This window comes from Panthera pardus, unplaced genomic scaffold (genome assembly GCF_024362965.1).
Source record: "Panthera pardus isolate Hobbes unplaced genomic scaffold, ASM2436296v1 HiC_scaffold_26, whole genome shotgun sequence".
Taxonomy (NCBI): domain Eukaryota; kingdom Metazoa; phylum Chordata; class Mammalia; order Carnivora; family Felidae; genus Panthera; species Panthera pardus.
In genome coordinates, this window is record NW_026526832.1 from 8,451,650 (window position 1) to 8,477,475 (window position 25,826).

The 25,826-nt window shown below is 41.0% G+C and overlaps 1 protein-coding gene across 17 annotated transcripts in view; it reads left to right on the plus strand.

Moving 5' to 3' along the window:
- The window catches only part of SLC8A1 (solute carrier family 8 member A1), a 381,905-nt gene that overhangs the window by 305,665 nt on the left and 50,414 nt on the right, over positions 1-25,826 (plus strand). For 6 of the 17 annotated variants that reach the window (XM_019446549.2, XM_019446565.2, XM_019446533.2 and 3 more), the window contains 6 exons: positions 10,665-10,771; positions 13,905-13,925; positions 14,359-14,376; positions 14,488-14,502; positions 18,393-18,461; positions 22,988-23,118. In XM_019446549.2, the coding sequence (XP_019302094.1) occupies positions 10,665-10,771; positions 13,905-13,925; positions 14,359-14,376; positions 14,488-14,502; positions 18,393-18,461; positions 22,988-23,118 (361 nt within the window). Of the gene's footprint in view, positions 1-10,664; positions 10,772-11,319; positions 11,424-13,904; positions 13,926-14,358; positions 14,377-14,487; positions 14,503-18,392; positions 18,462-22,987; positions 23,119-25,826 lie in introns of all 17 variants that reach the window. The other 11 variants (XM_053890982.1, XM_053890983.1, XM_019446500.2 and 8 more) reach the window with 11 other exon arrangements.

Below are 25,826 nucleotides of genomic sequence, written 5' to 3' on the forward strand. Positions count from 1 at the left end.
TTCATGATGTTCTATTTTTAAAGCTGGACTCTTTTGGATAGAGATGCTTTCAGCATACACTAGCTGCTGTTCTGTAACATTCTAGGAGTGAAATCCTTCCACTGTTTTCCAGGGAAACTCTACATTGAACAAAGAATCTTGACAGAGGAAGAAAGTCCAAAGGCAGAAATAATCTCTGGAGAGAGATTCAGTAATAACCCAGCAATGTTTGAAATGTCCAATATGAAGAGAGCTTTTGAAAAGGATGGGAACTCAAAAGTTTTGTTGCAATTCACCAGCATCAATTTCACTTAATTCCCAATTCTTATTAAGGGCAGTGGCCTTTTATAAAAAAAAAAAATTATAAATTGAGGACTTGACAGAAGTTTCAAAAATGGAACCAAAGATATTTATGTGTTATGTGTTATCCTTGATGCCACAAAGTATCGAACATTATCCTCAACTTTGAGGGATTTGTCAAAACAACATTTTCTACAGAATTTGGCCTTTCCCATTCCCTGTATGGAGTACGGCAAAGATCTCAGACTGTGGACGCTTAAGCTGTCCTGACAAGTTAAGGGAGCAGTTTCAAGATGCTGAGAACCCTCCACCATTTGGTTAAAAGTCTCTCTCTCATGGAACTTGCGCAACGCCAATAATTTTAAACGGTCTTTAAACATCTAGACAAAGATCTGTTTTCACGTATTTCAACATGATGTCCAATGCTTGATCCACTTTATTTTTCACTATACTGACCAATTGTCAGCATGTACATTTAGGTAACAAACCCAGGATCTTTATGACTTTACCCTCCTTAAGACTGAAGTTTATTGACTGTACAGCAAGGAGGCAATGGTAAGGTATAGATTTTATATATCACAAAATTATGATCACTTTAACACATTCATACCATTTTCTCTTCAAAACTTTACTCATGTGGTTTTCACACTAGCCTGCTATAATAGAATAGAACCCTGAGGGATACTAGAATTCTTAGCATATTATTTATTAGAGCAATAATTCTAGGGTCCCGGCAATGTTTCTTTCAAGTGGTCAACCAGCACAGGACAGGAAGGGAGCTCACAGGTTTTTCTTTAGAGACTAAAGCTGACCTTGCTGAAAGGAGAAAGATCAAAAATGAATTACATTTGTTCCTATTTTGCATTTGGAAAAAATAAATTGGTTGCCTTTCAGTTACAAAAGTAAGCAGAAAAAAATAAAATAGGGTAAGCTGCCATTGGAAAAACCCTGATCCAGTGCTCTGTAAAATTCTGTGGGTATCCCAAGAGAATAGCAGGATTTTAGCTGGCCCTGCCTCTTGCCTTGCTTGAAGCAATCATTTCAATTACCACTTGATAATGTGGAGATCAGGGCATGGATGACAAGCCTCCCGAAAAACTCCCTTCATTTAGCTACTTTAGCAACTCTCAACCTCAGAGTCTATTTAAGTGCCAGAATAGTACTATCCCTGTTTGTCAACCTCTCTTCAGAGCAGGAGCTCTGGAAAAGCATGATTTCAGTCCCCTCTGTGTAACTAGCTGATGTAAAAGGGGACCTAGCAGAGCTGGGACTGGGAAGCTGAACACTACTAGCCTTTATGCCACTTGCTTCTCTGATTTCAGGGTTCTGTACTAGGTAGGCCATTATATAGGATGTGATCCCAAGCTACACAGGAGAGTGAATTTGAGGGTATGGCCCATGACTCCATCAAATATTTCCTGACCCCCACCTCCACCATCTGCCAACTGCCTTTCTTTTTTTTTTAAATTTTAACGTTTATTCATTATTGAGAGACAGAGAGTGAGCATGAGCAGGGGAGGGGCAGAGAGAGGAGGAGACACAGAATCTGAAGCAGGCTCCAGGCTCTGAGCTGTCAGCACAAAGCCCGACTTGGGGCTAGAACTCACAAACCACGAGATCATGACCTGAGCTGAAGTCAGACGCTTAAGTGACTGAGCCACCTAGGCACCCCGCCAACTGCCCCTTTTGAGGTGACTGGGTAAACAGGCAAGTAAGAACTACAGAGTAAGCCACTCCTTTTCAACTAATAATAACAACTGTTCATAACATTTTAGAGTACTTTGCAAAATTATTTTGCATGCATTGTGTTATTTCATCTTTGTGACTACCTGTGAAGTTGTATCATCTACAGTTGATGAATGATGACACCCCCTATTTGATCATCACGACACTGTGAACATCAGTCACTGTGCAGTGAGCTTTATTATCCCCATTTGATAGACGGTAACATTGATGTTTAGAAGGATGCCAGAACTGGTCCAAATACCTTGGCTAGAAAGTGGCTGAATCAAGATACTAATGAACTTGTGTAATCCGCATCCCAGTTTGATGCTCTCGACCTGTCAACAAAGGAAACAACAGATTGAGTCATGGCCTGGCCCCTCCTTTATGACCCATCTTAGCATGGAAACTTGAGCAAAATCCCAAGTAGATCTATACCCAGAGTTTCTCCTAATCTAAAGATGATGGGAAAACATTATTAGAAATAATATGAATAGCAGTGTGTTTTATCCTATTTGGAATGTTAATTAGGGGAGTGGATTTGGGTCACTTATGGAAAATGTGGAGAATATATGCGTGAGTCTTCTCTGACTGCCCCTTTCTCTCTGTTACTCCAAATCCCCAACTAACTCATCAAATCAATTTTTGAAGGAAAAAAACAAACAAACAAAGCTTAAAATGGGCCAGGAATTTAAACCAAGCATACAAAGGCAATCCATAGCAAGCTCATCTTTCCTTGTAGGCAGAGAGAAATCAATGTCAACAACGGTGCTGGATAATGCCCGAGGTGATACGTAGAGAGCTGTGGACTCAGCAAGGGGCAGCAGCATGACCTATGATTACAGTCCTTTCCTTTTCTTTTTAAATAAATGCCATGAGGGAAATGCCACTTCTGACATTTCATAATACTTTGTACTTTGGGGAAGAGAAACCAGCCAAGGAAGCTAGGCCTGAGGTAAGAGCCACCAGAAATGCTTAGCATGTCAAAGTACAACATCAATAACCCTTGATCCTGGAGGGAAGGATTCTGTGGGGAAACCTGGGGAAAGGGATGGATTGAGGGCCCATGGTGCTGATGGACTGAGCAATGGTGCTTAGCTTTGGGGCACATGGCCCTCCCTGTCTCTGGCATACAGCACTCTAATTTTCTGTTTAGCAGGACCAGCGAAATTTGAAACTCCGTACCAGAAAGCCTCAACATCCTCACAGCATTTTCTCACCCAAGACACAGTTCTTTCTAAAGACTAGGATTTATCCTGAAGCTTGCTTTGAAAAAATAATAACAGCTTTATGAAGACACAATTCACATGTCATACATTCACTTATTTAAAATATGTGATTCAATGAGGTTTAGTGTATTTTTGGAATTGTGTAACCATTGCTACAATCAATTGTAGAACATTTTTATCACCCCCAAATGAAAACCCATTCCCATGAATAGTCACCATCCAATTACTGACAACCCCCTCCCCCCCGCCAAACCTCAGCCCTAGGCAGCCACTAATCTACTTTCTGCCCCTATGGGTTTGCCTATTCTGGACTTTTCATATAAATGAATCATACCATATATGAACTTCTGTGTCTGGCTTCTTTCATTCAGCATAATGTTTCCATGGTTCATCCATTGTTGAAGTGTAGGGGAGGAAAGATAATTTTTCCTCTACCTTTTAGGGTTCTTGGCTGAGACCATGGACTAAAAGAAAGATAAATAAGAGAAATAAAACTTACTAACATGTATACTTCATGTCTACATGAGAGACACCCAGGGAAAAATTAGTTATTCCCTAAGGTAGCTTAAATGCACGCTTAAATACCATCTTAGTAGGGGAAGAGGTGGGGAATGTAGGCCTCTGAGAAGAAAGCAGATGATTTTTAGGAAAGATGATTAGACCCTTAGAAGAACAGATGGGAAGTATGACAGTTTGTGACAAAGTTTGTCAGGATGTGACATCCACTTGTACTCTCGTCTCCTGTGGTAATGGCTGATGACACTCGCAGGGAGGGAATCTGTGACAGTCAAGCTCCTTTTAGAGTATCTGTCTTTAGGCAGATGGCGGGGGGCCGGGGGGCAGGGGGTGCGGTTCAGAGAAAGGCTGTCCCTGCATTTGCTGTTTTTCGAGTGCCTATAACTCAAAATTATCAGCATACCAACGTGACATGTTCTGCCATCCCTCAGTTAGTGTGTGTCAGAATTTCATTTCTTTTTCTTGTTGAGTAATACTCCATTGTGTAGACAGACCACATTATGTTTATTCGCTCATTAGTTGATGGATAGTTAGGTTGTTTCCACCTTGGGGCTTTCATGAATAATCTTGCTATGAAGACCTACAAGTGGAATCGCTAGGTCATACGGTCACTCTGTTTTTTAATTTTGGAGATATTGCTAGGTCTTTTCTGCAGCATTTTGCATTCCTGCCAGCAGCGTAAGAGAGTTCTAACCCCTCTACATTCTCTACAACACTTGTCATTATCTGTGTGTTTGCTTCTAGCCATCTTAGTGGGTTTGAATTGGTAGCCCATTGCTGTTTTCATTGGCATTTCCCCCACTAACTAATGATGTTGAGCATCTCTTCACATACTTATTGTGCATTTGTTGATCTTCTTTGGAGAAGTGTCTATTCAGGTCCTTTGCCCATTTTCCAGCTGGCTTGTCCTTTTGAGTAATAGTCTATAACAAAGCTTTTAACACTAAATTTCAAATTTGCCTCACCTGATGACATCACGCTGTGGTGGGAGAAGTTGCCAGATGTTTTCCCTTCAGATGTAATCAATCCTGGGTCACTTCTTTCTTGAGTCTAAGTATGGTAGCCCTAATGTGGAAAGTTTTCAGTTCCACCAACATGCCTTTCACTGACATGGCTCAGAAGCTGAGAGTGGGGATATGAGGCATTACTATCTTCTGTGGCAACTGAAATCCTTATTTTTCCTACTCTCCCAGTAGAACTTCCATTGTGTAAAAGCCTATCACCAGAGTTCCTATCACTTGGTTGGGAAGGAAATAACTCTGTATGAGTGTAAACCCTGCTGCCTGAATGCTCAAGGTGTTTTCTCACCTATACTATTAGGGTGGCCTGAGGAGACCAGCATTTCCTCAGAGGAGAAAAGAGCAATTTAAATAGTCTATATAATCCACTTTAGTGAAGGACAAAGCAAAATGTTTCTCCCATGTTTCAGTCTAGATTGCTAATTAGACCTGCAATTTAGTTTTGACTCTGACCTTCTCACAATTCTATCTATTCTTTATTTAATACATTCTTTTAAACATCAGGCATACAGTCTTGCTCCCCATTAGCCAGTTGTCAGCCCCTACTGCATATTGGAATCACCCGGAAAACTTTTAAAAACTGTATTCTTGCTGGGGCCCCACAACCAGAGTGTTTGACTTCACTGCTTTCGAGTGAGCCGAGCCCCCCACTTAAAGTTTGCAAAGCTCCACATGTGATTCTAATATGCAGACAGAACCGAAACACAAGCCCAGCTATTACCAGCCTCTTAATTTGTCATCTGACTTAATAAAAGAACGCATTGTCCTCTCTAGATCCGTGATTCTCAAACTTTAACATGCATAGTGTCATCTGGGTATCTTGTTAATACACAGATCTGATTTGGTGGGCCCGGGGGGTAGGCCTGAGATTCTGAAGTTCTAACAAGCCCCCCACCTCTCCCTATGAGGCTGAGGCTACTGAGCCGTGGCTCAAAGTTCTCAGAATTGGTGAGTCCCTACCTATTCATGGCACTTTTCGATTACTTCTAATAGGACCTCTATCTCCTCAGGGATTCCACTTTTTAGAACAGCCATCATAAAATATATGTGCTGCTCTCCTTTTAAAAATAGAATTGAAATTCTACTATTGCTAATCTAGGCAATCCTTAACAAAAAGATAAAACAATAAACCTCTATATTAATTTATAATAATGATCCAGATCCTTTAAAGTGGTCATAAAAATACTGCACAGCTGAATGAATAAGGAACTTTGTGCATCATACAATTGAAGGTATTGGTCTTTGAAGCCAGTCATAGGAGTCTCACTTTGTGACCTTGGAAGTTTCTTCTCTGAGTCATTGTTTCCTCTGTGAATGTTAAGCAGCAGAAGTTACTTCTAGGGCTGTTATGAAGACAGGTGAATTAAGAAATGTAAAGTGCTCATAGGTTCATTGACTTCTCAGTAGGCCTAAAGAGAGTTTAGGGTTTTTTTTAAATAAATGTTAAAATAGCCATTGCAGTATCCAAATATGTGAAATACTCACTAAAATCTTTTACATGGGGATTTAAAAGTAGAGTCTCTTCTCTTACCTCCCAAACTCATCTTTTTCTCACTTCTCTTAACATCAAGAACAGTCTTGAGAAAAACCACAGAAGGGCAAATTGAGGTTGACATAGAAAAAGAGGCCCTGATGCTACTTTGACTTACTGATGAGATATCAGAATATATTTTACAGAGATTTATTTTTTTTAACCTCTGCTACGAAAGCCACCTCTTTCTTTCCTTTCCCACCATCTGCCTGAGTCACCACCAGATATACAAACTCCTTGGTCGAATGTTATAAGGTGTTTGGGTCTTTTGAGACCCATCAGATACCAGAGAGACTGAGAAGTCAAAATAGTTGTTGGTTTATTATCAGAGAAAAAGCACTACAAAGAAATCAAAAGGAATGGCCCGTATTTTTCCACTAAACAAATTGATCTTCCTTAAAATCTTTTCCCCCCTAGAAATGGAACCAAGGTGTATTACTATAAAAATTTTGGCCATATTGAGAAATCATCTAATGTTATCATAAGGTTTGTAACTACTTTGCTAGTTTCCAGAAAACATATTTTTTATAGTACACTCAACAACTTTAGAGAGATGTTTTAAAAAAATCAAGTGAAAAGTTCTCATTACCTTCTTCATAATTATGGTAGATGAAAATTGCACGATATCAGCTTTTCTATTTGTTCCTTATCAGGGCAATCAGAGTACAAGAGTTGTCCTTGGTTGAAGGGCTATGTCTACCTGAGTCTTCCAGTCTTGTTTTGGTTAACCTTTCAGTCTAAAGAAATAAAACTTGACTGCTACCTGTCGGTAAAGAGAACAAAAGGACAGCCAACACGAATCTGTGTTCTCAGGGAGAGGGAGTCCTGTTATAAAGCAAAAGCCCTTTGAATATGGGATTGGTGTGGCAATGGGGGGTGGGGGTGAGGTGCAAATGGGAGGGCCTTTAATCTTTTCAGTCCTTGAGATTCTATATCCACTGCAAAATTATGAGGAACAGAGGTGTGCTTCTGCTGATTATCAAACTAGAATAACTGGAGTCCTTACCAAATCCACCCCATCTCATGTAACTTCCCCTGTGATGGAAGAAGTGGCATTAGGCTCTGAAAAGTGAGCAAAGGACAGCCTAAGGATAAGTTCCCTTAAAAATTACATTGGTTAGGGGGTGCCTGGGTGGCTCAATCGGTTAAGCTTCTGGCTCTTGATTTCAGCTCAGGTCATGATCTCATGGTCCTGGGATCGAGCCCCCAAGTCAGACTCTGGGCTGGGCTCTGCGCTGAGTATGAAGCCTGGTTAAGATTCTCCCTCTCCTTCTGCCCCTCCTCTGCTCGTGCTCGCTCTCTCTTTCTCTCTCAAATTACGTTAGTCATTTTCACCTTTGCTACCTTTGCTAGGGGGAGAAGTGAAAGGTGAACATTAGCAATCTCTTCTGATTTTTGCCTCTCTTGATTTCAAGGGCTAATTCATAAGGATTAACTTTATCCTGCCTCTTTAAATGGACTGAAATGTCCTTCAATAATCAAGTTGCCTATTAATAGTTTTACTATGCAAGAGCACCAAAATCAATTTATAATTTAATGGTTCCTCCTATCAGGGATACTATTGATGGTATTATTAATGATTTTGAAATAATATGCCATTATGCAAATCCCATCTATTTTAGGTGTCTTTGCCAGGCACCTACAGAGGTACTGTTTTCTTTTTCTTCATCTTTGATTTTCCAGTCTTACAAGTTATCAAATCCTGAAACATTTTCTAAGGATTATGGACCTAGTAAATATTGATAATCTAAAGGTAAATTTTCAGTGCTTATTTTATTATACAAATTGTGTGGGATTTTATATTTCTCATACTCCAGAGTATAGAAAATAAAGCTGCTACAACAATAGAGGATTAAATTCACAAAGGATATGAAACAATGTTATTTGGTTACTACCATTCATTTGTGAATGAGTGATCATGTTGCTTTTGGGGAAGAAAACCGGTAGTTTTTTCTTAACAGACTTACCCAGTTAGCCAGGCTACTCCAGTCGTCTGTATGGTGCTCTATTTATGCAAATCAAAAAAACGTGGGATTACACATAGGATGGGTTGGGACTGCAAGATGCAGAAAGACAAGTCAAATGTTTTTAGGTAATATAAGCAAGAGCATTACAACATGACATTCAGCTTAATGTAGCTGAACTACATTAAGCTACATTCATTCAACTTCATGAAGTTGCCTTGATAAGGCATGTTAGACCATCAAGTCCAGAAGATGGTGGCAGGGCCCTTCTAATGCCCATCGGCACTTTGCCACACTTGGTCTTATGGGTGATTTCTTTAGTGGAATTGTACAACTGTAGTTTATGACTATAAGGCAGGAAGATGGAAATTAATACCCCAAATGCATAAATTCAATGACAAAGAGGATAGACATTTGGCAGGTTTTGCAAAATAAACTTGATTTCACTGATAACATCAAATTCAGTTCTGAAATAAAGAGTTCATGTATCATCATGGCTTACATCTCTTGTGCTCTCTCTAATAATTTTTAACTTTTGGAGATTGAGGAATGATCAGATATCTTAATATAGTCAGGACAGGCTGATTTTATTATATATTTACACACTCTCTCACTCTCTCTCTCTGTCTCTCTCTCTAAGTAAATGGGTCACTTCCAGAAAACAATTCTAGAAGTTAGACAGGAACTGTTCACTGTATACATGTAGTTGGACTTCATCACATTGTTGGTAGTTTTGTAAATACCTAACTACTCTTTAAAAATGATTTAAAAATAAAAAATAAATAAAAATAAAAATAATTATTGTTTTAGTCATTTACAGATGTTCATCTGGCCTTAGTATTTCAGTCTTTGAGAACACAGCTGAAATAGAAAAGGCCCTGTTATGAACCCCAATTCCTCAGTAATGAGAAATTAGATATGAGCATCATTCAGGGATATTCTTTAGCTGAGGAGCAGAAAGCCGGTTATGGGGCTCCAAAGGACCAGACGCAATCATTTGATCTCATTTCCACAATGTTAACCCCAGAAAGTAAGACTAAAGCATTTAGCATTAGGAACTAGGATTTTCAGAAAATTAAAAGCAACTTCTACCTTTATTTAATACTAGGAAAGAACACTGAAGCTCGTTGTCATACATAGGTCTAAATGAAACTTGATGGCTTTGATCAATAACTAGAAGAAAAAAAAAGATTATAAACAAAATTTGTTCCAGAAGATCTAGAAAACTCCACTCAAACTAAATAACGTCCATGACATTAAAACTGTGTCTATGTAAATTCATTGTTTCAAAAACTTCAGTAAGAAATGTTCTTGGCCAATGTTACTGAAAAAAATTTTTTTTCAAGGACAAACAAGTGTTTAGGGGGCTCTGAGTAAGTTGCAATATAGGAAGTGATTAAGCCCTTATTAATTAGAAGGTAACATTAGATTTCTTTTCACAGTCATCAGGCTTATGGGAAATTGACATTTGCATAATATTTGTATTTGTCCTACTGTCTGTCAGTCACTCTCAACCAGAGGACCCTAAGACTAGAAGTGCTAATGGATGGATTACAGGAAGAATTCTTAACTAAATGCCTTGGTGTATTGCTAGAGTTGGAAATAGTATAAATGGTATATTTTGTAAGAGTTGAAATTCAACTTTGGAGGGATGAAAATAACTATAACATCATGGTTCCCCATCCCCCACCTTCCAAAACAGCTTATTGGGAGGCCTCAGCTTTCTTCTTCAGAAAGACAAATAAAACATGAACACCTTCCCCTTGAGATCTAGGTAGAAAATCTGACTAACTTGAATAAGAGTCTGATTCTAGGACATTGGGTGGGGTAACATAAAAGTGTTTGATTTTATTTTGTGATGGTCTTATACATTTATTACTTTAATAAAACTTTATGATAAAAATATTATGTTTGGAAATACAGTAAAACAGAATGAAGGTAAAAAAATTAAAAAATGACCCATAAGCCAGTCACTCACAGATAACCTCTGTTGATATTTTGATGTGATTTACCTATTTGTTCTAAAGGATTGATTTCCGGGGCACAGCTCAGACAATCCTGTGATTAAGGCATTTACTAAGTAAATATTTATTTTCTTATTATTGTGATCTGTGTTCTTCTGCTTTTCCTCCTCATGATGATGATAAACCTATTAGTCCTGAGTGCTACGTGTTGCCTAAAATCATTCCATGGCCTTGGGCAGGGGAGCTATGCATTGGGTGACCTCTATAATCTTACAGACCTACCCCACACCCATTCTGGAAGAACAAAGTCACAGTACGGAAGGTTCTCTGGAAGTACAGAAGTTTGTCGAAGTGCAGCTCGTTAACCTTGCTTTCCTCTTCTCTATGTTCCTTCTCTTCTCTTTCCCTTGTTCGTCAATTTCTACTCTTCTCTGTTTCAGCAAAACAATATCAGTCAAGGTAATTGATGATGAGGAGTATGAGAAAAACAAGACCTTCTTCCTTGAGATTGGAGAGCCCCGCCTGGTGGAGATGAGTGAGAAGAAAGGTGGGGGAGCTGCTCCAGGGCTGAGCCCAACAGCTTCTTGCTGGCCTGTGCCACCCCTGGATGCCTGCACTCTTCAGACGTGACTCACAACACACACATCCCTCCACCTATGTAACAGGGCATAGATCTCACCCCCGGGGGCCACAGCGGTCCCAACCTGTAGCTCCATCAGCCAATTCTGGCCACTCTGCACGCTGCAGGGCTGAGAAACGAATGTTCAGTGCAGTCAATCAGGCCTCCATTTCTGGGAAAGATGGTGCTAATGTTTGCCAGGCCAAAATGAAGCCAACTTTCTGATCTCTCTTCCTAAGCTGGGGTACTTCCTGACAGCTAAGTGAAGCAGGAAGAAATGGTGTAAGTGGTAAATTGGAAGAAAACGTCACCGGGGCCAGCTGGGAGTAGCCGTGATGCCCTTTTACATACTTCTGGAGGTCCATGTGTTGCCAGTTCAACCTTCATAACATCACAGTAACATGCAGCTTGGTGAACACCTAGCATGAGCGTGTGACGCCAACCATTTGTTTTGCCTTTGTCTTGTGTTCCCACAGGAAGATCATTACCATTAGAATATTTGACCGTGAGGAATATGAGAAAGAGTGCAGTTTCTCCCTTGTGCTTGAGGAACCAAAATGGATAAGAAGAGGAATGACAGGTGTGAGAGTATACAAAGACATACCAGCGAGAAATTGTACTCTTCTCTCTCCGTGTCTCCTACTCTCACACTTAACTCTCTCCTCTTCCTCGGCTCCAAGTACTATCCTTTATTTCCTTGGAAGCTTTAGCAATTTCATCCCCTTCCCTCATTCACAAGTGCACCAAGAAATGCCCCCTCTCTTCAGGAAACGCCCACTAACCTGGATTGAAACGCAGACTTAAGAAATACCGTAAGAGATTTCTGTAAATCAGAAGTGATGATCTAAAAGCATGATTTCTGTGTTCAGTTATTCACTATTCAGGGATTGTTCTAAAATGTGCTTCTGACTACCAAATCTCCCCTTGAACATTAGTCATAAAAACTTAGTGATAATGCATATTAGTAATGACTAATAAGTAATGACTTATAACTAATGCCATTAGTCTAATGGCAACTAATAGGAACTTTTGAGATAATTCAGTAATTAGGCTGCTTTCGACAACCCAGTTTTCAAAAAAATAGATATTTAATAAGAGCAAAGACCCTTAAAGAATACTGTTGTACGCATTGTAGCATCCATTTGGCCTAAGATTTTTCATTTCATCAAATATGACATTTCCAAGGGACAAGAGGTAGACACGAATTTAGGCCTTGCTTAAGGCCTAGCCAGCCTTATGCTCCAAAATGTTTTGATCCTTATAGAATTGACAGTTTTCTAATATATATAGTAAAAAGGAAAAATAAATAGCAGTATCCTTAAAGCTAGATTTTTTTTTTTAGTTGATTTGTACTTACATATTTTTAGAAAATATTTGAACAAAGAAGCCAATTTCTTTGTGCTCTTTGATTTTATATCTATTTCCACGGCCTAGTTTTCAAAAGGAAGGACAGGAATTTTATACCACCCTTAAAGATAATATTTTGTTCTGAATTATTACAAGGGCTTCATATAATTATCCTCTACTAGTGGCCATTTTAAAGGGATTACGTAAAATGAGCATTCTACACATTAATAGCTCTTACTCACTGCATACAAACATGCATGCAGTAGCATAGGAGATGATTAGACCACTTGGTAAGAAATTTATACTTTTACATGTAAGAAAAAAAAATCAAATATAGTCTATTCCTATATAGACTCAACATTTGGGGGAATTTGATCTCACATTTGTAAGAACTCACAGACTTCAGAGTCCATCAGAAAAAAAAAAAAAGTGTATGTCCTGACTTAATCATGTCCCAAAGGAATATTTTGGGGACTCATTTTAATGCGGTCTATTTAATATGCTCCATAGGCAGTAGGCAGAAGGAAAAGACACTTTAGAAAACTGAGCTGATTTCTTACAAAGATGGGATCAAAAATGCCTCATTAACATACGGGAAAAAAGCACTTACTTCTAAATGTATTCCTCCAAAACACTGTCCTTTATCTAAAGGAAGAGCATCTTAGATACAGCTCTTTCAATTGCCATTTTAGTAAAATATGCCCTCATGTGAAAGCAAATTAAAATTCCTTGATAGCACTATCTGGTTTCGCACCCTTCCAAGTGGATTCTTGTCACTATAAGTGAAATTACTGACTTGTTTTAGAAAGTATCCTCTAATGCCACTACCATTAGCAGGAAAACAGGGCTGAAAACAATTGTAGCATTCTCCTCCACAACTCCCGAAGTAATTGGTATATGTTTAGCTAGGTAGCTTTCACCAAAATGAAGCGCCACTGTATAGTCTGGGTTTAAAGCACATAACCTGGAAGATAAATCACGGATGTCCCACCCCACCCCACCTCCACCTGCCTTGTCGGTTTCCATGAAGTTACAGGTCCACAAGAAGTAGTGTGATCGTGCACTTATAATATGCAGAAGTCATAGATAAGGACACACACATAAGTGCTAATTCCTGGGACTCAAGTTTTGAAGGTTTAAAAAACATAAGCATCCCTTGATGGCCAGTGAATACCAAATAAGTAGAACCTCCAGAGAGGGCTTTACCTTGTGCCAAAGTCTCCGTCAGGCAGGGCAGCCAAAATAGAATTTCCTGAGATGTTCTATCTATTGTCGTTGAACGACAGGTATCATACCTGAGATCCTGGATGATTTAAGGCTCCCGTATGTTGAGTTCAGTAACTCTCTGGCAATATGTAATGAGGAAGACTCAGTCAAATAAAGTTAAGATTAACTCTGTAAAATATTTCTACTGTGTGTGGTAAACTGGATACGTATAGTATATGTAAACATATACAGTAGAAATGTTTTATGAAGTCCCCAGGTGAACTGTACACATATATAATCAACCACACACATTTGCAAAAATTAGCGTTGGGATTGTTTATTTGAAAATATTCCCAATGCCACATTTCCTTGGGGTGCACTCATGTTAGCAGTGGCCCCCTACCACTGAATCAAATCTGCCTGGATTTCTTTCTGCTGATATTCCTCTTACTTTCATTATTCATCTGGTCTCTTATTCTGTGTTTGTCTTTGTCTGTTTCTTTCACAGCCCTGTTACTGAATGAGCTTGGTAAGCATTTCATTTCTTGCATTTCCTTTCCATTTTTCTAAGTTATTTTCCATGAATGTCAGGTGATACAGTACCTTTCTGACTCTTCTTTTATTTCTGTTGATTTACTAGCCATATTGTTGTGTAGGACCGCTGGCCTCATTTTTGTGTAGTTCAGTTTATATTCCATTTTTAGTTCAGTGCAGTCTTTTTAAAAACCAGCGGTTGCTTAGGTATGCACAAGAATTAAATTTGTGCACTAAGCCCCGTAATCTTAAAAGAATGAGTAGCGATTAAATCATGTGCAGATGTTTTCAGTTTTTTCTTAACTGTGAATATAATTTGGCAAGTTTCTGTATCTTAGATGGGTGGTCAGGCAGCCAATGTCACTGGTATTTGTTATTTAGATTGTAAGTTAAATAAATTGTAACATTTGTTCTTTTTTCTTTTTTAGGTGGCTTCACAATAACAGGTATGAATTTTTAAAGCTAATGACGTCAATTTTTTTTTTTTTTTGCTGTTTTCACCATGTGTTGTTTACATTTTTAAAAATCACTTCTCATTTTTATTTGCTTTTATGAAGGAAAATACCTGTACGGTAAGACAGTTTTTTTTTTTTAATGTTCTTCATTTTCCCCCAAATGCCCTTAAAAATCAAACCAAAACCACATTTTAGGTAACCTGCATTAACATTTAGCCGTGGCACATGGTGTGCTCTTGTTGACTTTACACATTTAACGTTTTACACATTAACAACGTGTGTGTTGTGTTTCTGTATATGCACATTTGTATGGAGAACCTGTAATTGTTCACATTTTGATACTGGTCGATTTATAAATGTTCACGTAGCACTAATGATGTGCTGTGTACCCCTGCCAGATGCTCCAGAGTGCCAGAATAAATAAGACAATTGCTGGCCTTAAGGAAACAGAGGAATTGACATCTAGGACCGCTCCATGGCCCAAGTTCAGGCCCCTACTAATACATGATGCCCGGTTAGCAGAGGACAGAGCAGTCCTTTCCCCTCACCCCACAGCACCATTCTGAGCCCCTGTTTGGGGACTTCAGTTTGAGCTTTATAATCATGGCCTCTTCGGGTGCATTACAGAGTGTTCTATAAAAACCCAAACTGCCAGTCAAAAAGTTTAAAACTCTCAAATTCATACTGGTGTCCAGCCTGTGTTGATTACATTAAACTATTCCAAACACTCTAAAGCTATTTTCTTGTGTACAGAAGGAAGATGTTTCCTTACGGCACCCTCCCTTTTGACCCTAAGCATTTTCTCACTTTTTCAGAATCATCTATGCAGATTTAGAGAGGGACAGAAATAATAAATGGTAGGTCTGATCTGTGTGAAGGTGCAGGTTGAAGATGTCTCTAAAGGCATCCTAATGGCCATGGCATTTTCAATATGTTGTGCAGATACCAACAGTGCATTCTTTTTTTCCTGAAATCAGCTGAACCAAAATATTTAAGGGGGGAAATATTTCCAAAAATTTCCATTTTGCAAATGCTATGGTGGGGGAGTTGGGAATTAATTAAACCACTGTTCATATAAACTCATGATCAGGTCGTTCCAATATGATTCTGTCCAAAGTGGAACTTTCTGAATGCGAGCAATTTCACAGGGGGTCTTTGCTCTCCGCTTCTCCTCCCCGGACACGGCATTTAATGATGAAATAATCCATAGACTCTCAGAGACACAGACATTGAAAAGGATAAAAATGCTAAAACAGGGCAAGTCCTCACAGAGGGTTTTTAAAATCTGAACCATGTGAAGCTCCCCCCACCCGCCCCGTCAAGTCTCCCCAGTTGTGCACTGCTGAAGATGCTGGTTTTGAATCCAAGCATGGGAATTTGCATTTAGTTTTAAAACTTTTATCTTATTTTTCTCATCCCATGTTTGAACTCACTGAAGTCTTCTTGGAAATACTCTGCTCCTGGCACCCAATAAGGTGGTTGTCCTTGTGAGATGTGAGGGAGGTGGAAATTGGGCAAGGTAGCCTTCATGGATTCTGAAATAATTAGAAATTAAAAAGTCAACCATTGGAGAAATATTGTAGGGTCTAGCAGCATCTTAAGTCCTGTGCAGCCTGATAATGAGATCTTCACTAGAAAATCACTGGCTACATGTTGCCTTGTTAAAATACATTGATGTATTTAGCTATTTTCCTATTTTCCTGCTCATTGACTATGTCAGGATTTTGCTTTTCGGGCCTTCCTTTTGTGTCACTTGAAGCACCCTCCCTTTTAAATATCTAGGTAATAACAGGATCCTAGTTTTCTTTCCCCAGAAATTGTTCATATCATGTTCTAGAATATCCGTCCAGCAATGCCCAACATTCCCTGCCTTGGACACATCTTGCGTTCAAGAGAACAGAATCACTTCTTCCAAAGATTTCTATCATTTCATGTACTTACTTCATTAAATCTTTCTTAAGGCTTTAATTTGAACTAGAGATTTTATGTTCTTGCCCCCCTCTTCCCAACACTTGAAATTGATACAGTTAGAACAAGAGAATGTTCCAAAACTCTCTGGGAATCTCCACATTGGCAGGCCCCTCTCACTTTAGATGACCCTTCTTCTCCTGAGCTGGGTCAGAATACCTGGGATCCACACGCTATAGATGCCCTGGGGAAGGTTCTAAAATTTAGGTCTACACAGTGAAAAGCAGCTTTAAGCCTAAAGAACTTTCCTTTGAAGTCACTTTGAGGCTTTGAAGTCAAGGCTTTGAGATGCAAGGGCAGTAGAGAAGAATTAATCTAGCCCTTGGCCTCCGCCGGCAGCTTTTCTGTAGTCTTGTGCAGCTGAGTGTGAAAATCTAAATCTGAAGCAGAATATATGGAAATTGAAAAAAGTCATTTGGTCCACAGCCCAATATATTTCAGAGATTTCATTAGTGGTGGACATTAAGTGCTGGAGGTGATTTTGGAATTTGCAAATCTTTATGTGTTGCTCCTAGACCTTGCCTCATTGAAAGGCCCTTGTTGGGACCTATGATCTCATTCTCCCTTGACCTTTATGGCATAAAACATGATAACCTCCTATACGTTATAGCTCATTAGAGTTTGTAATTTGGTATACCATTTAATCTTCAACCTTATGAAGATATTATTGTTCTCACCTATATGAAGGAAACGAAGGTTGAAAGAGATTAATCAACTGATTAATCAATCTACCCCAAATCACCCATCTGGATTCAGAGCCTGGCCCTCTAATGATGGGTGTTCTAACCCTAGCACCTTCATTTCCTCCCTTTCAACCTCTTCTTTCCTACCTTCATCTTAACCCCTTTGCAATCCAAAGCCCAGCCATGTCTCATAAATGCCATCAGTGTGACTTCCAGTCAAATGAGCAATGAGGGGGGACTCATTGCGTGTGCATCACACTGCTTGTGATGTGAAACTAGAGCACATTAATTTGGATTGTTTAAAAAAAATTAAGTATTCTGGTTCAATTTGGAGAAGAGAGAGGCATGTGCGATTCCCTAAACAGGCAGCCATAGAGTTGTATATTAAAAGTCAATATACTTCTCTCAAAGTGGCTCTCCCAGTTAGATGATTCTCATAATACAGTAGACTTAACAAGGTACGTGGCTTTTTAAGAAAGCCAAAGTATGAAAATTCTGACATTGTAACACACTTCAATCACTGCAGTACCTAGGGTAGAGGAACCAACCCCCTTCAATTTTAGCTTCCTTTACAGTTGAGGAAACTGAGTCTCAAAGAAGAGAATGCTTTGCCCAAACTTAGATGGCAAGCATTTTGGCAAAAGTTGGCACCAAGTCGATTTCATCAATTCTCAGATCAGTTCTAGGTAGCTCTTGGTAGAAGTCAACGGCAGGTGGATTTGGCAGTCGATTGAGCCAGAAGTTTAACGAAAACCCTAGGCCCAAATAACCCAAGAGTTACTGTGATGATGGTGTACCCTTGCAAAGCCTACCAGTGGATAAAACATTCTCCTATTCAGACTGCCCAGGAAATAAATAAGCATGTTCCCAGATGCTATGTCACTAAACCCTCAAACAAACCTATGCTGTGGATGGAGCAGGTACTATTATCCCCATTTACATGCGGGGAAACGGGGAAATAACCTGCTCGAGGTTATTGGCTATGTCATTGGCACCAGTAGGCTTCAAAACCAGGTTACCTGTCATCACACCAAGTGCTTTCCGTTGTTTTGTGAGGCCTCTGGAAGCAGTCACTTGAAGGGCATGGACACTCCACCTCAGACGCTTGCAGGAATCTAGCAGCACCCCCTACTGAGGAGGGTGTGGTTCATTCACATAATCTGGCTTGGCTCCTAGAACACTTACTGCATTTATTTGTTCACTTCTGTGACCTCCGTAGGAGTAACTCAGTCCTCAAACTAACACTGCTTGTGATGTGTGCATCTGGATGTGATGTTTAGCTTACTAATTCCACAAAGCTCTGGTAGCAAACCAGTACGTCCACTCTGCTGATTTTCTGCCTGTCCTTTTTGCTAGGCCAGCCTGTCTTCCGGAAAGTTCATGCTAGAGAACATCCGATCCCTTCTACTGTAATCACCTTTGCAGGTACTCATTGCATCATGGTTCTTGAAAACCACAGTTTAGTTAGCTTGAAGTTGACTGCCTTCAAGTGTTCTTGAAGTCTTTAGACATGAAACAGTTTGGCCCCTGTCCCCTCTAGAACATTGCTAAAGGATACAGTGGCTTCTCTGCAGCTGGGAGTATGGTGGGTCATCAACAATAACACAAGCATATCCACACAGGACAGGATGCATAGTCAAGGGAGCAAATGGACCTGAAGAGAAGATTGACCCCATGGCCTCTCCCTCTCAAGTTTCAACATATTCCAGATTTCTCACAAGTCTCGCTTCTCAAAATGGGTCTTACATTCCAAGTATAATGAAGTTTCTTTAAAATCAAGCTGTATTTCTTTCCAGAGCCTGCCTTCCTTGCCTCCAGGCAATGTGATGATAGCCACATACACACTGATGATAATACATCTGTGGGGGGTTCTCTAGAGGGAACATTGCCAAGGTGACCAGAGGACCACGCAGTCATCCCAAATCTGCCATAAGCATAGAGCCCAGGCATCATCTCCAAGTCTCTGGATGAGGACAGGGATATCCATTCCTCAATCATCGCCATCACTGGCCACTGTGGTAGAAACACTTCCTCCTGCCCCAGTAGGACTTTCCTATTCCTCACATCAGACTTACCCACTCAATAATCATGATACCCAGACTTGACTGGTGGTTTTATCACAGGCTTGGTTTATGTCCTGTCAATACCGATTTTATGGGGTGCCTGGGTGGCTCAGTCAGTTGAGCATCCAACTTCGGCTCAAGTCATAATCTCACAGTTTGTGGACTTGAGCCCTAAATCAGGCTGCCTGATATCAGCACGGAGCCTACTTTGGATCCTCTGTCTCCCCCTCTCTCTGCCCCTCTCAGCTTCGCCCTTTCTCAACCTCTCTCTAAAAAATAAACACTAAAAAAATACTGATTTTTACAGTGGGTATGAAATACACATTTGATCTTTAAATTGTGTGGTTGGTTAAGCCTATGATGTTATGTGATTTACTATCAACTTCTCAATTAAATATGGTGAATTTTAAAAGTATACTTGTATATGTATGCAGAGACAGAGACAGAGAATGAATTCTCTGACAAGCCAAACTAAAACTCCAGTATGTTATCACTGTGCATAAGTAAGGAGGTGAAACTGACTTGGCCAGAGTAAAATGGACTGTGTTTGATCCAGCATTCAAAATGAAAAGGAAACAAATCAAAACAAAAACAAAAACCAACCAAGTGAAAAGGAAACAAATATAATAGACCATCCAAACAAATGATGTTAAACTGTTTCCCCCAACCAATAAAAGATATCTCAAGAGAGGCTTTTTTTTAAAGAGAGGACACTTTCTTTCATTTTGAGAGAGACAGAGACAGTATGAGCAGCATGAGTGTGAGGGAAAGAGAGAGAGAGAGAGAGAGAGAGAGAGAGAATGAGAATGAGAATGAATCCCAAGCAGGCTCCCCACTGTCAGCACAGAGCCTGATACAGGGCTCGAACTCAGGAAACCGTGAGATCATGACCTGAGCCAAAACTGAGAGTTGGATGCTTAACTGACTGAGCCATCCAGGTGTCCCCAAAGAGAGGACACTTTTTTTTTTAATTTTTTTAATGTTTATTTATTTTTGAGACAGAGAGAGACAGAGCATGAACAGAGGAGGGGCAGAGAGAGGGAGACACAGAATCTAAAACGGGCTCCAGGCTCTGAGCTGTCAGCACAGAGCCCAACGCGGGGCTCGAACTCACGGACTGTGAGATCATGACCTGAGCTGAAGTCGGACGCTTAACCGACTGAGCCACCCAGGCACCCCAAGAGAGGACACTTTTTAAAAAAACAGACCACTATTTGCCAGCATCAAAAATCTGTACCACAGATACTAATTTATCAGTATCGTTGCAGAGCAACACCAGGATTTATCTAGTTGCTTCCTTTCTATCACATACAATTCTCTCTTAAATGTTCATGACATTTATTAAGTGCAAATAGCCCTGACCTTTCCATGGCATTATGCCTTTGTGCTTGGACATCTGTCTGCCTGGAATGCCCCCTTCTATACCACCTTCTAGCCAACCTTACCACCAACTTCACCTGGCAAGCTGCTCTGCAGGTTCCAAGGCCAATTTCAAATATTTCCTCTTTTCTGAAGGCTTCCCTGACTCCCTTAGACAGAGCAAGCTGCTTCCCCACCCCGATTTCTCAGCCTCACCTCGCTGCATTCTAAGCTCTCCCATCTCTATACCTCACTTCTCATGTGAACAACAAACAGAATTTTTATATGCATATACAGCAAATGTCAGGAACTAGTTACAGATATAATAGCACCGAACTAAGCATTTCATCCTGATCAGAAGGATGGAAAGATGACTAAAAAGGGAATAAATAACCCTTTTTAATCACTGTAATTCAATTTCATTTACTACCATGTCCATTTGTTTAATGCCATGTTCCAAATAATTTCATTTTGTGAAATGTGGCATTAAACAATGTGACCACATCACCTTTCTTTTGTAATTTCTCCAATTTTCTACATAAAGTGCCTTGAGTCCCATTTAAAGCAACTTATCACTTATAAGTAAACTACGGAAAAGGAAGCCATAATAAATATTCTCTCTCCATGGTTTTGCAATTCAAATAATAATCCTGGCTGTTCTTCTGGAAAAATAAGTTTTATTTGCTGTAAGTCTCTAAGACATCCATGTTCAGCCAAGGTTTTGAACAAAGACACTAAAAGAACCCACTGCTACGAAAACTACCAATAACATTATCCTGAGTTCAAGGATCAGAAAGCAAGGAATCAAAATACGATTGACTTGAGCACTGGGTAGACTAGACATCACATATCTCAGCTGACCACTTCCTTGACTACGTACACAATTTCAAGGACAAATCTGGAGGACACCAGTTGGAACCCTTTGCCTTCTCTTGGGTCATAACTTCCCAAGCCTGCTATAAAAATCTCTACTACTTCTGCAGTTAAAATTAATCTCCTTGCCCCTCTCCTTTGTATCTCTTAACATTTGGCACTTTCTGGCCAGTCCAAAATCACTTATTTTTTAGTCTCCGTCTAATTTCCTTGAGGCCACGTAAGGATTGGGGACAGAAAAGCAGATTCTAAAATATTCTTTTGGGAAGACACTATTGAATACATACTAAAGCATTAATATGCTACATCCTGCTTTTGCCTTGGGTTGGTTTTGACACTTGGTATTTAAAATGCTAGCTAGCAGTATCCCTAGCCCATCTTCTCTGTGCCCTAGCAGTGAGCTGGCCTAGGAACTGGTTCTCTACAAAATTTGCTAGAGCATCAAATGGAACCACCACAGCAGGGCCCTCAGCAGAGGGAAAACTTGTCTTTGGAGGGAATGAGAGGTATGGACTCCTGCAGAAGCTGATGCCTAAATAAACACAAAAGGCAAGAAGACTGGGCTAGAAGTCCCTCCCTTCCTCGTGTTTCCTCAGTCAACAGATTCCTACCACAGGCAGTTTGCCTGGAAAGTTCTAGAAGCAAAGGCATCAGGGCAGAGGTCTTTCCATACCTCCCATACAACTCCCTTGGAGATGAGGTACATTTGACTCAAGTAGCCTGTCTCGTTCCAGCATCCTGGGCCTGAAGGATAAGGAGGTAAAGTGATTATAGGAATGGTGTTTGCCATGTGCATGGCCTTTTTCAGTCTGAAATTTATCCTAATGACCTTCACATAGCGAGGAGCCAACTGTGAGCTTCCCCTCATTAGTGGACTCTCAAGTCCATTAACATTTTCTTAACACCCACTAGCCTCTCCTGGAGTGTAAGGAACCTGGTGGTTCTGGAAATAATCATGCTCACATGGTGAGTGGTATTAACTCCCAAAGGCTTCACCTTTGCCCCCCCTGTTTACTTTAAGATGAGCGTGGTCAAGGTCTTCCTAACAAATCTCAACTTTGCACCACAGAGCGATAGCACTAGGACACAGGCATCGCTGTGAAACACGGAATGGATGGTTTGCTTCTTAACTGGCAACAGGGGCTCTGGCTAAGATCAGAATTTCCCTTCAACCAATTTTTTGGCGCTGGGGCATTTTCTGTTGCCTCTGGAGAGTGGAGAGGAGGAGGCCAGATCCCTCCATCCCTTGTGTCACTCCAGCACTTTTCATTACGGTTCCTTTGGTCACCTGCTAAAGGAAGGTATAAAAACAGCCAGGTGAACCAGCATCACAGGGGACAGCTGGGTGATCCCTCAGCACAGACGGCGTGCAGGCAGAGTCTTTCCCAGTGATATGCCCATACGAGCTGTTTTCCTGATCCGCGCTTTGGCTTGTGCTCAGGTTGTGGGTCATTTACAGTCACCTGCTGTTAACCGTGATGTGATGTGAAGTGATGACATGCCACCACTTCTCCCCTCCGGCCTTATGATCTCACCCAAGGGACTTCTAGTAGGTCATTAGGGCTTCCTTCCTTCTCGGTTTTCTTGTAGCAGAACCCAGGGATTTCCAAAGAAAATTGAGCACAGGGCTAACTTTCTTGCCCTTCCCTTTCACAGAGGAATGTGATGACAAGCAGCCGTTGACCAGCAAAGAGGAAGAGGAGAGGCGCATTGCAGAAATGGGGCGCCCCATTCTGGGAGAACACACCAAGCTGGAAGTGATCATTGAAGAATCCTATGAATTCAAGGTATGCTCACCGATGCTGCGCACAGGGGAGGCCAGGCCCATCTCGGGACCCAGCCTGTCCAGACTGTCATCAATGTCAGGAACTGGCTCATTAACTGAGAATCTTTTCAGGGCAGAACTAGAATTAGAAAGGTAGGGAACCAAGAGGTCCTGCAAACTGAACAGTATCAGAACCAGGGGCCAGTGGGTGGCATCTGTCACTGCCCAGGGTCAGAGGTGCCCCAACGGGAGGACTTTGTCTGAGGGGAGAGCAAGGAAGAAGCAAAGGTGGATTCCAAGAGATTGTGATGTGTGGAGGAAACCAAGCTCTATTTGAAGAAGCCAGTAAATCCATTAGAAGCGCACCGTTCACACTGCAGACGGTTAGGAGGCTTTTGTTCTGGAGGGGGAATGGGAAGCTCTCCCTATAAAACATCCACCCCATCGACACGTTCTCATTTATAATTAGTCCTCCTCTTCAGATCCTAGGACATTTTAGCACAGTCAACATACTAAAGGTATATGGTGCCTGTGACCAGAGAGTTTACAACCGAGCAGATAAAATTGAATTCCTGGTCCTCTGGATGATGAAAAGTCATTTTTCAGAAGTTAAGCAGATGAGCCTTAGGGTGAGCTTAGAATTTTGCGGTGAAACTCGCTGTCCATTTTGGCTGCTCCCTCTGTCCCTACTCTACCTCCCACCCGTCTCGTTCACACAGCCCTGACAGCTAAGACCCCAGGAGAGCCACACACTAATTCTGGAGTGGGACATGAAAAGGAACCTCGTTCTCTGGTTTTCCAGAACTACGCACCCACGCTGCAGCTGCATTTTCCCCAATTATTTTTCAAAAGCAGACCCTGCTCCTATTTGGAAAACCAGAATGAGGATCCCAACAGGGACAATCAGGCCAGGACCTTAGAAGCCTCAGTATTTTATCTCGATGTTTCACAGTAGTGGCCTCTTTTCCTTTAGCTGGATCCATTAATTATTTTTTAAAATTAGTTCACAAACAGAGGTGCCTGAGAGGAGACAGGTAGAAGGGAAAATGTCTTTTTGCAATTGAAGTGAAATTTTTTAAAAAATAAAAAATGCAATTAAACGTTCCCCTTCAGGCTGCTGCAAATCTCTGTTTCTTTCACTCATTCCCATGCAAAGGAACAGGGGTAAACACTGGGACCGGTGCTTTCTGGGCAGACCTCAAGTATCGGAGCTCACCTGTTGTTTGATCTAGAACCTGCGGACTGACACACACATACACAGGTTCCCTGTGATCCCAGGGGTGCAGATACCTCAGACTGTCCATTTCCACGGACCAGTCGGTCCAGATGTAGCCAACCTCACTCTTCCTCATGCCCCCTCTTTTCACCTGGAATCAGAGCGCCTGGTGCCACCTGCTATAACGGAGATTCTACTAGTTGGCATTTCTGGGCAAGTTTGCCCTCCATCCCTCCAGGGCTCTCATGGGGAATAATTGTATGGGACAGCCTGCCTTATGGGACAGGCTTTATGGGACAGCCGGCCTTCCCCTTCCACGCACCCAAGACTAGGAAGAGCAGTCACAGAAACTTTCTGCAGGAAGCATCCCACTGGGTGTGGCAGGGCACGGTCTTCCAGGCGGCAAAGCGTTCTTGGGTCCAAAGCTCTCTCTCGTAACCACTCCAATGACCTGGACGTTTGAAAGCTCCCCAGTCTCTTTACAGAAGTCCACTTGTTCGGGGTTCTTATCTTTCTAGAATAGCTTCCATAGGCTATTTCCTCCCGTCTCCTCAAAGTTCACCAGTAGTTACTATTAAAAGGAAAGGGAGGTTGAGGGCATGTTCCTGAAGTGCCCTCGAATATCAATATGATGTTATTCTTTTAAGAAATTTATTTTTCTAGGTCCATAGCTGTTTTTAAAGAACCTATTCAGAGCTCTTAGAACTATAAGAGAGACTCGAATCTGGGTGGCACCTCACAATGTCCCACTCTGCGTTTGCCTGCTGGGTTCCTGTTTACTATTTTGTGACTAAGGGTTTGGCTTCCTGACACCCACTGCTGATGGTGAGGCTATGACAATAGCCTACAGGCCCAGTGCAGTGAGAGTTCAAATTCATCTTACTTAGTGTCCCCTCTTCCCGTGGATCAAGGAAGGACACGTATACAAATTAAGCCCTCGGAGGAACCAGGCTGTCCCATAGTCCCCCAGAGTCAACATGAACCAAAGTTTACAATCTACCCTGGGTTTTTCATACACATAAATTTTAACTTTCATTTATTTTAAAACTTTGTTCTTTAGAGATGTTTCTTGAGGCAACTCTGTGTGTTTAACTATCACAGCAGTTTATCTCTTGAACTGTTTATCTCTCAGGTGATGGGATTCTCTGCCTTGGCATCAGAACAGAGGGCTCCTTTGGCGAGACCTTCCCCAAGTTTCCATTACAGTTAGGAAAAATCAAAGTCATTTCTTGTCATATCCTGCACAGAACTGTGAGTTGGCATCAGCCAAGACACTCAGTGTGCTTGATAAAATGGGGCTGAGTCCAGAGAGAAAAGACATGCCTGTCCTGTGCCTGAAGATACTGTGGCCAAGAGCAGTGACGGTTACAGCGGTTATCAGGGGTGCTAGCAGTTCTAGACACAAGGCTAGGGCAGAAAGGTCACCACCCTAAGGAAAACATCTAGCAAGGAACGATGTTGAAAATACAGAGTGGGCCAGTTGGAGGTGGGCCCTTTCATGCTCATTATCATCT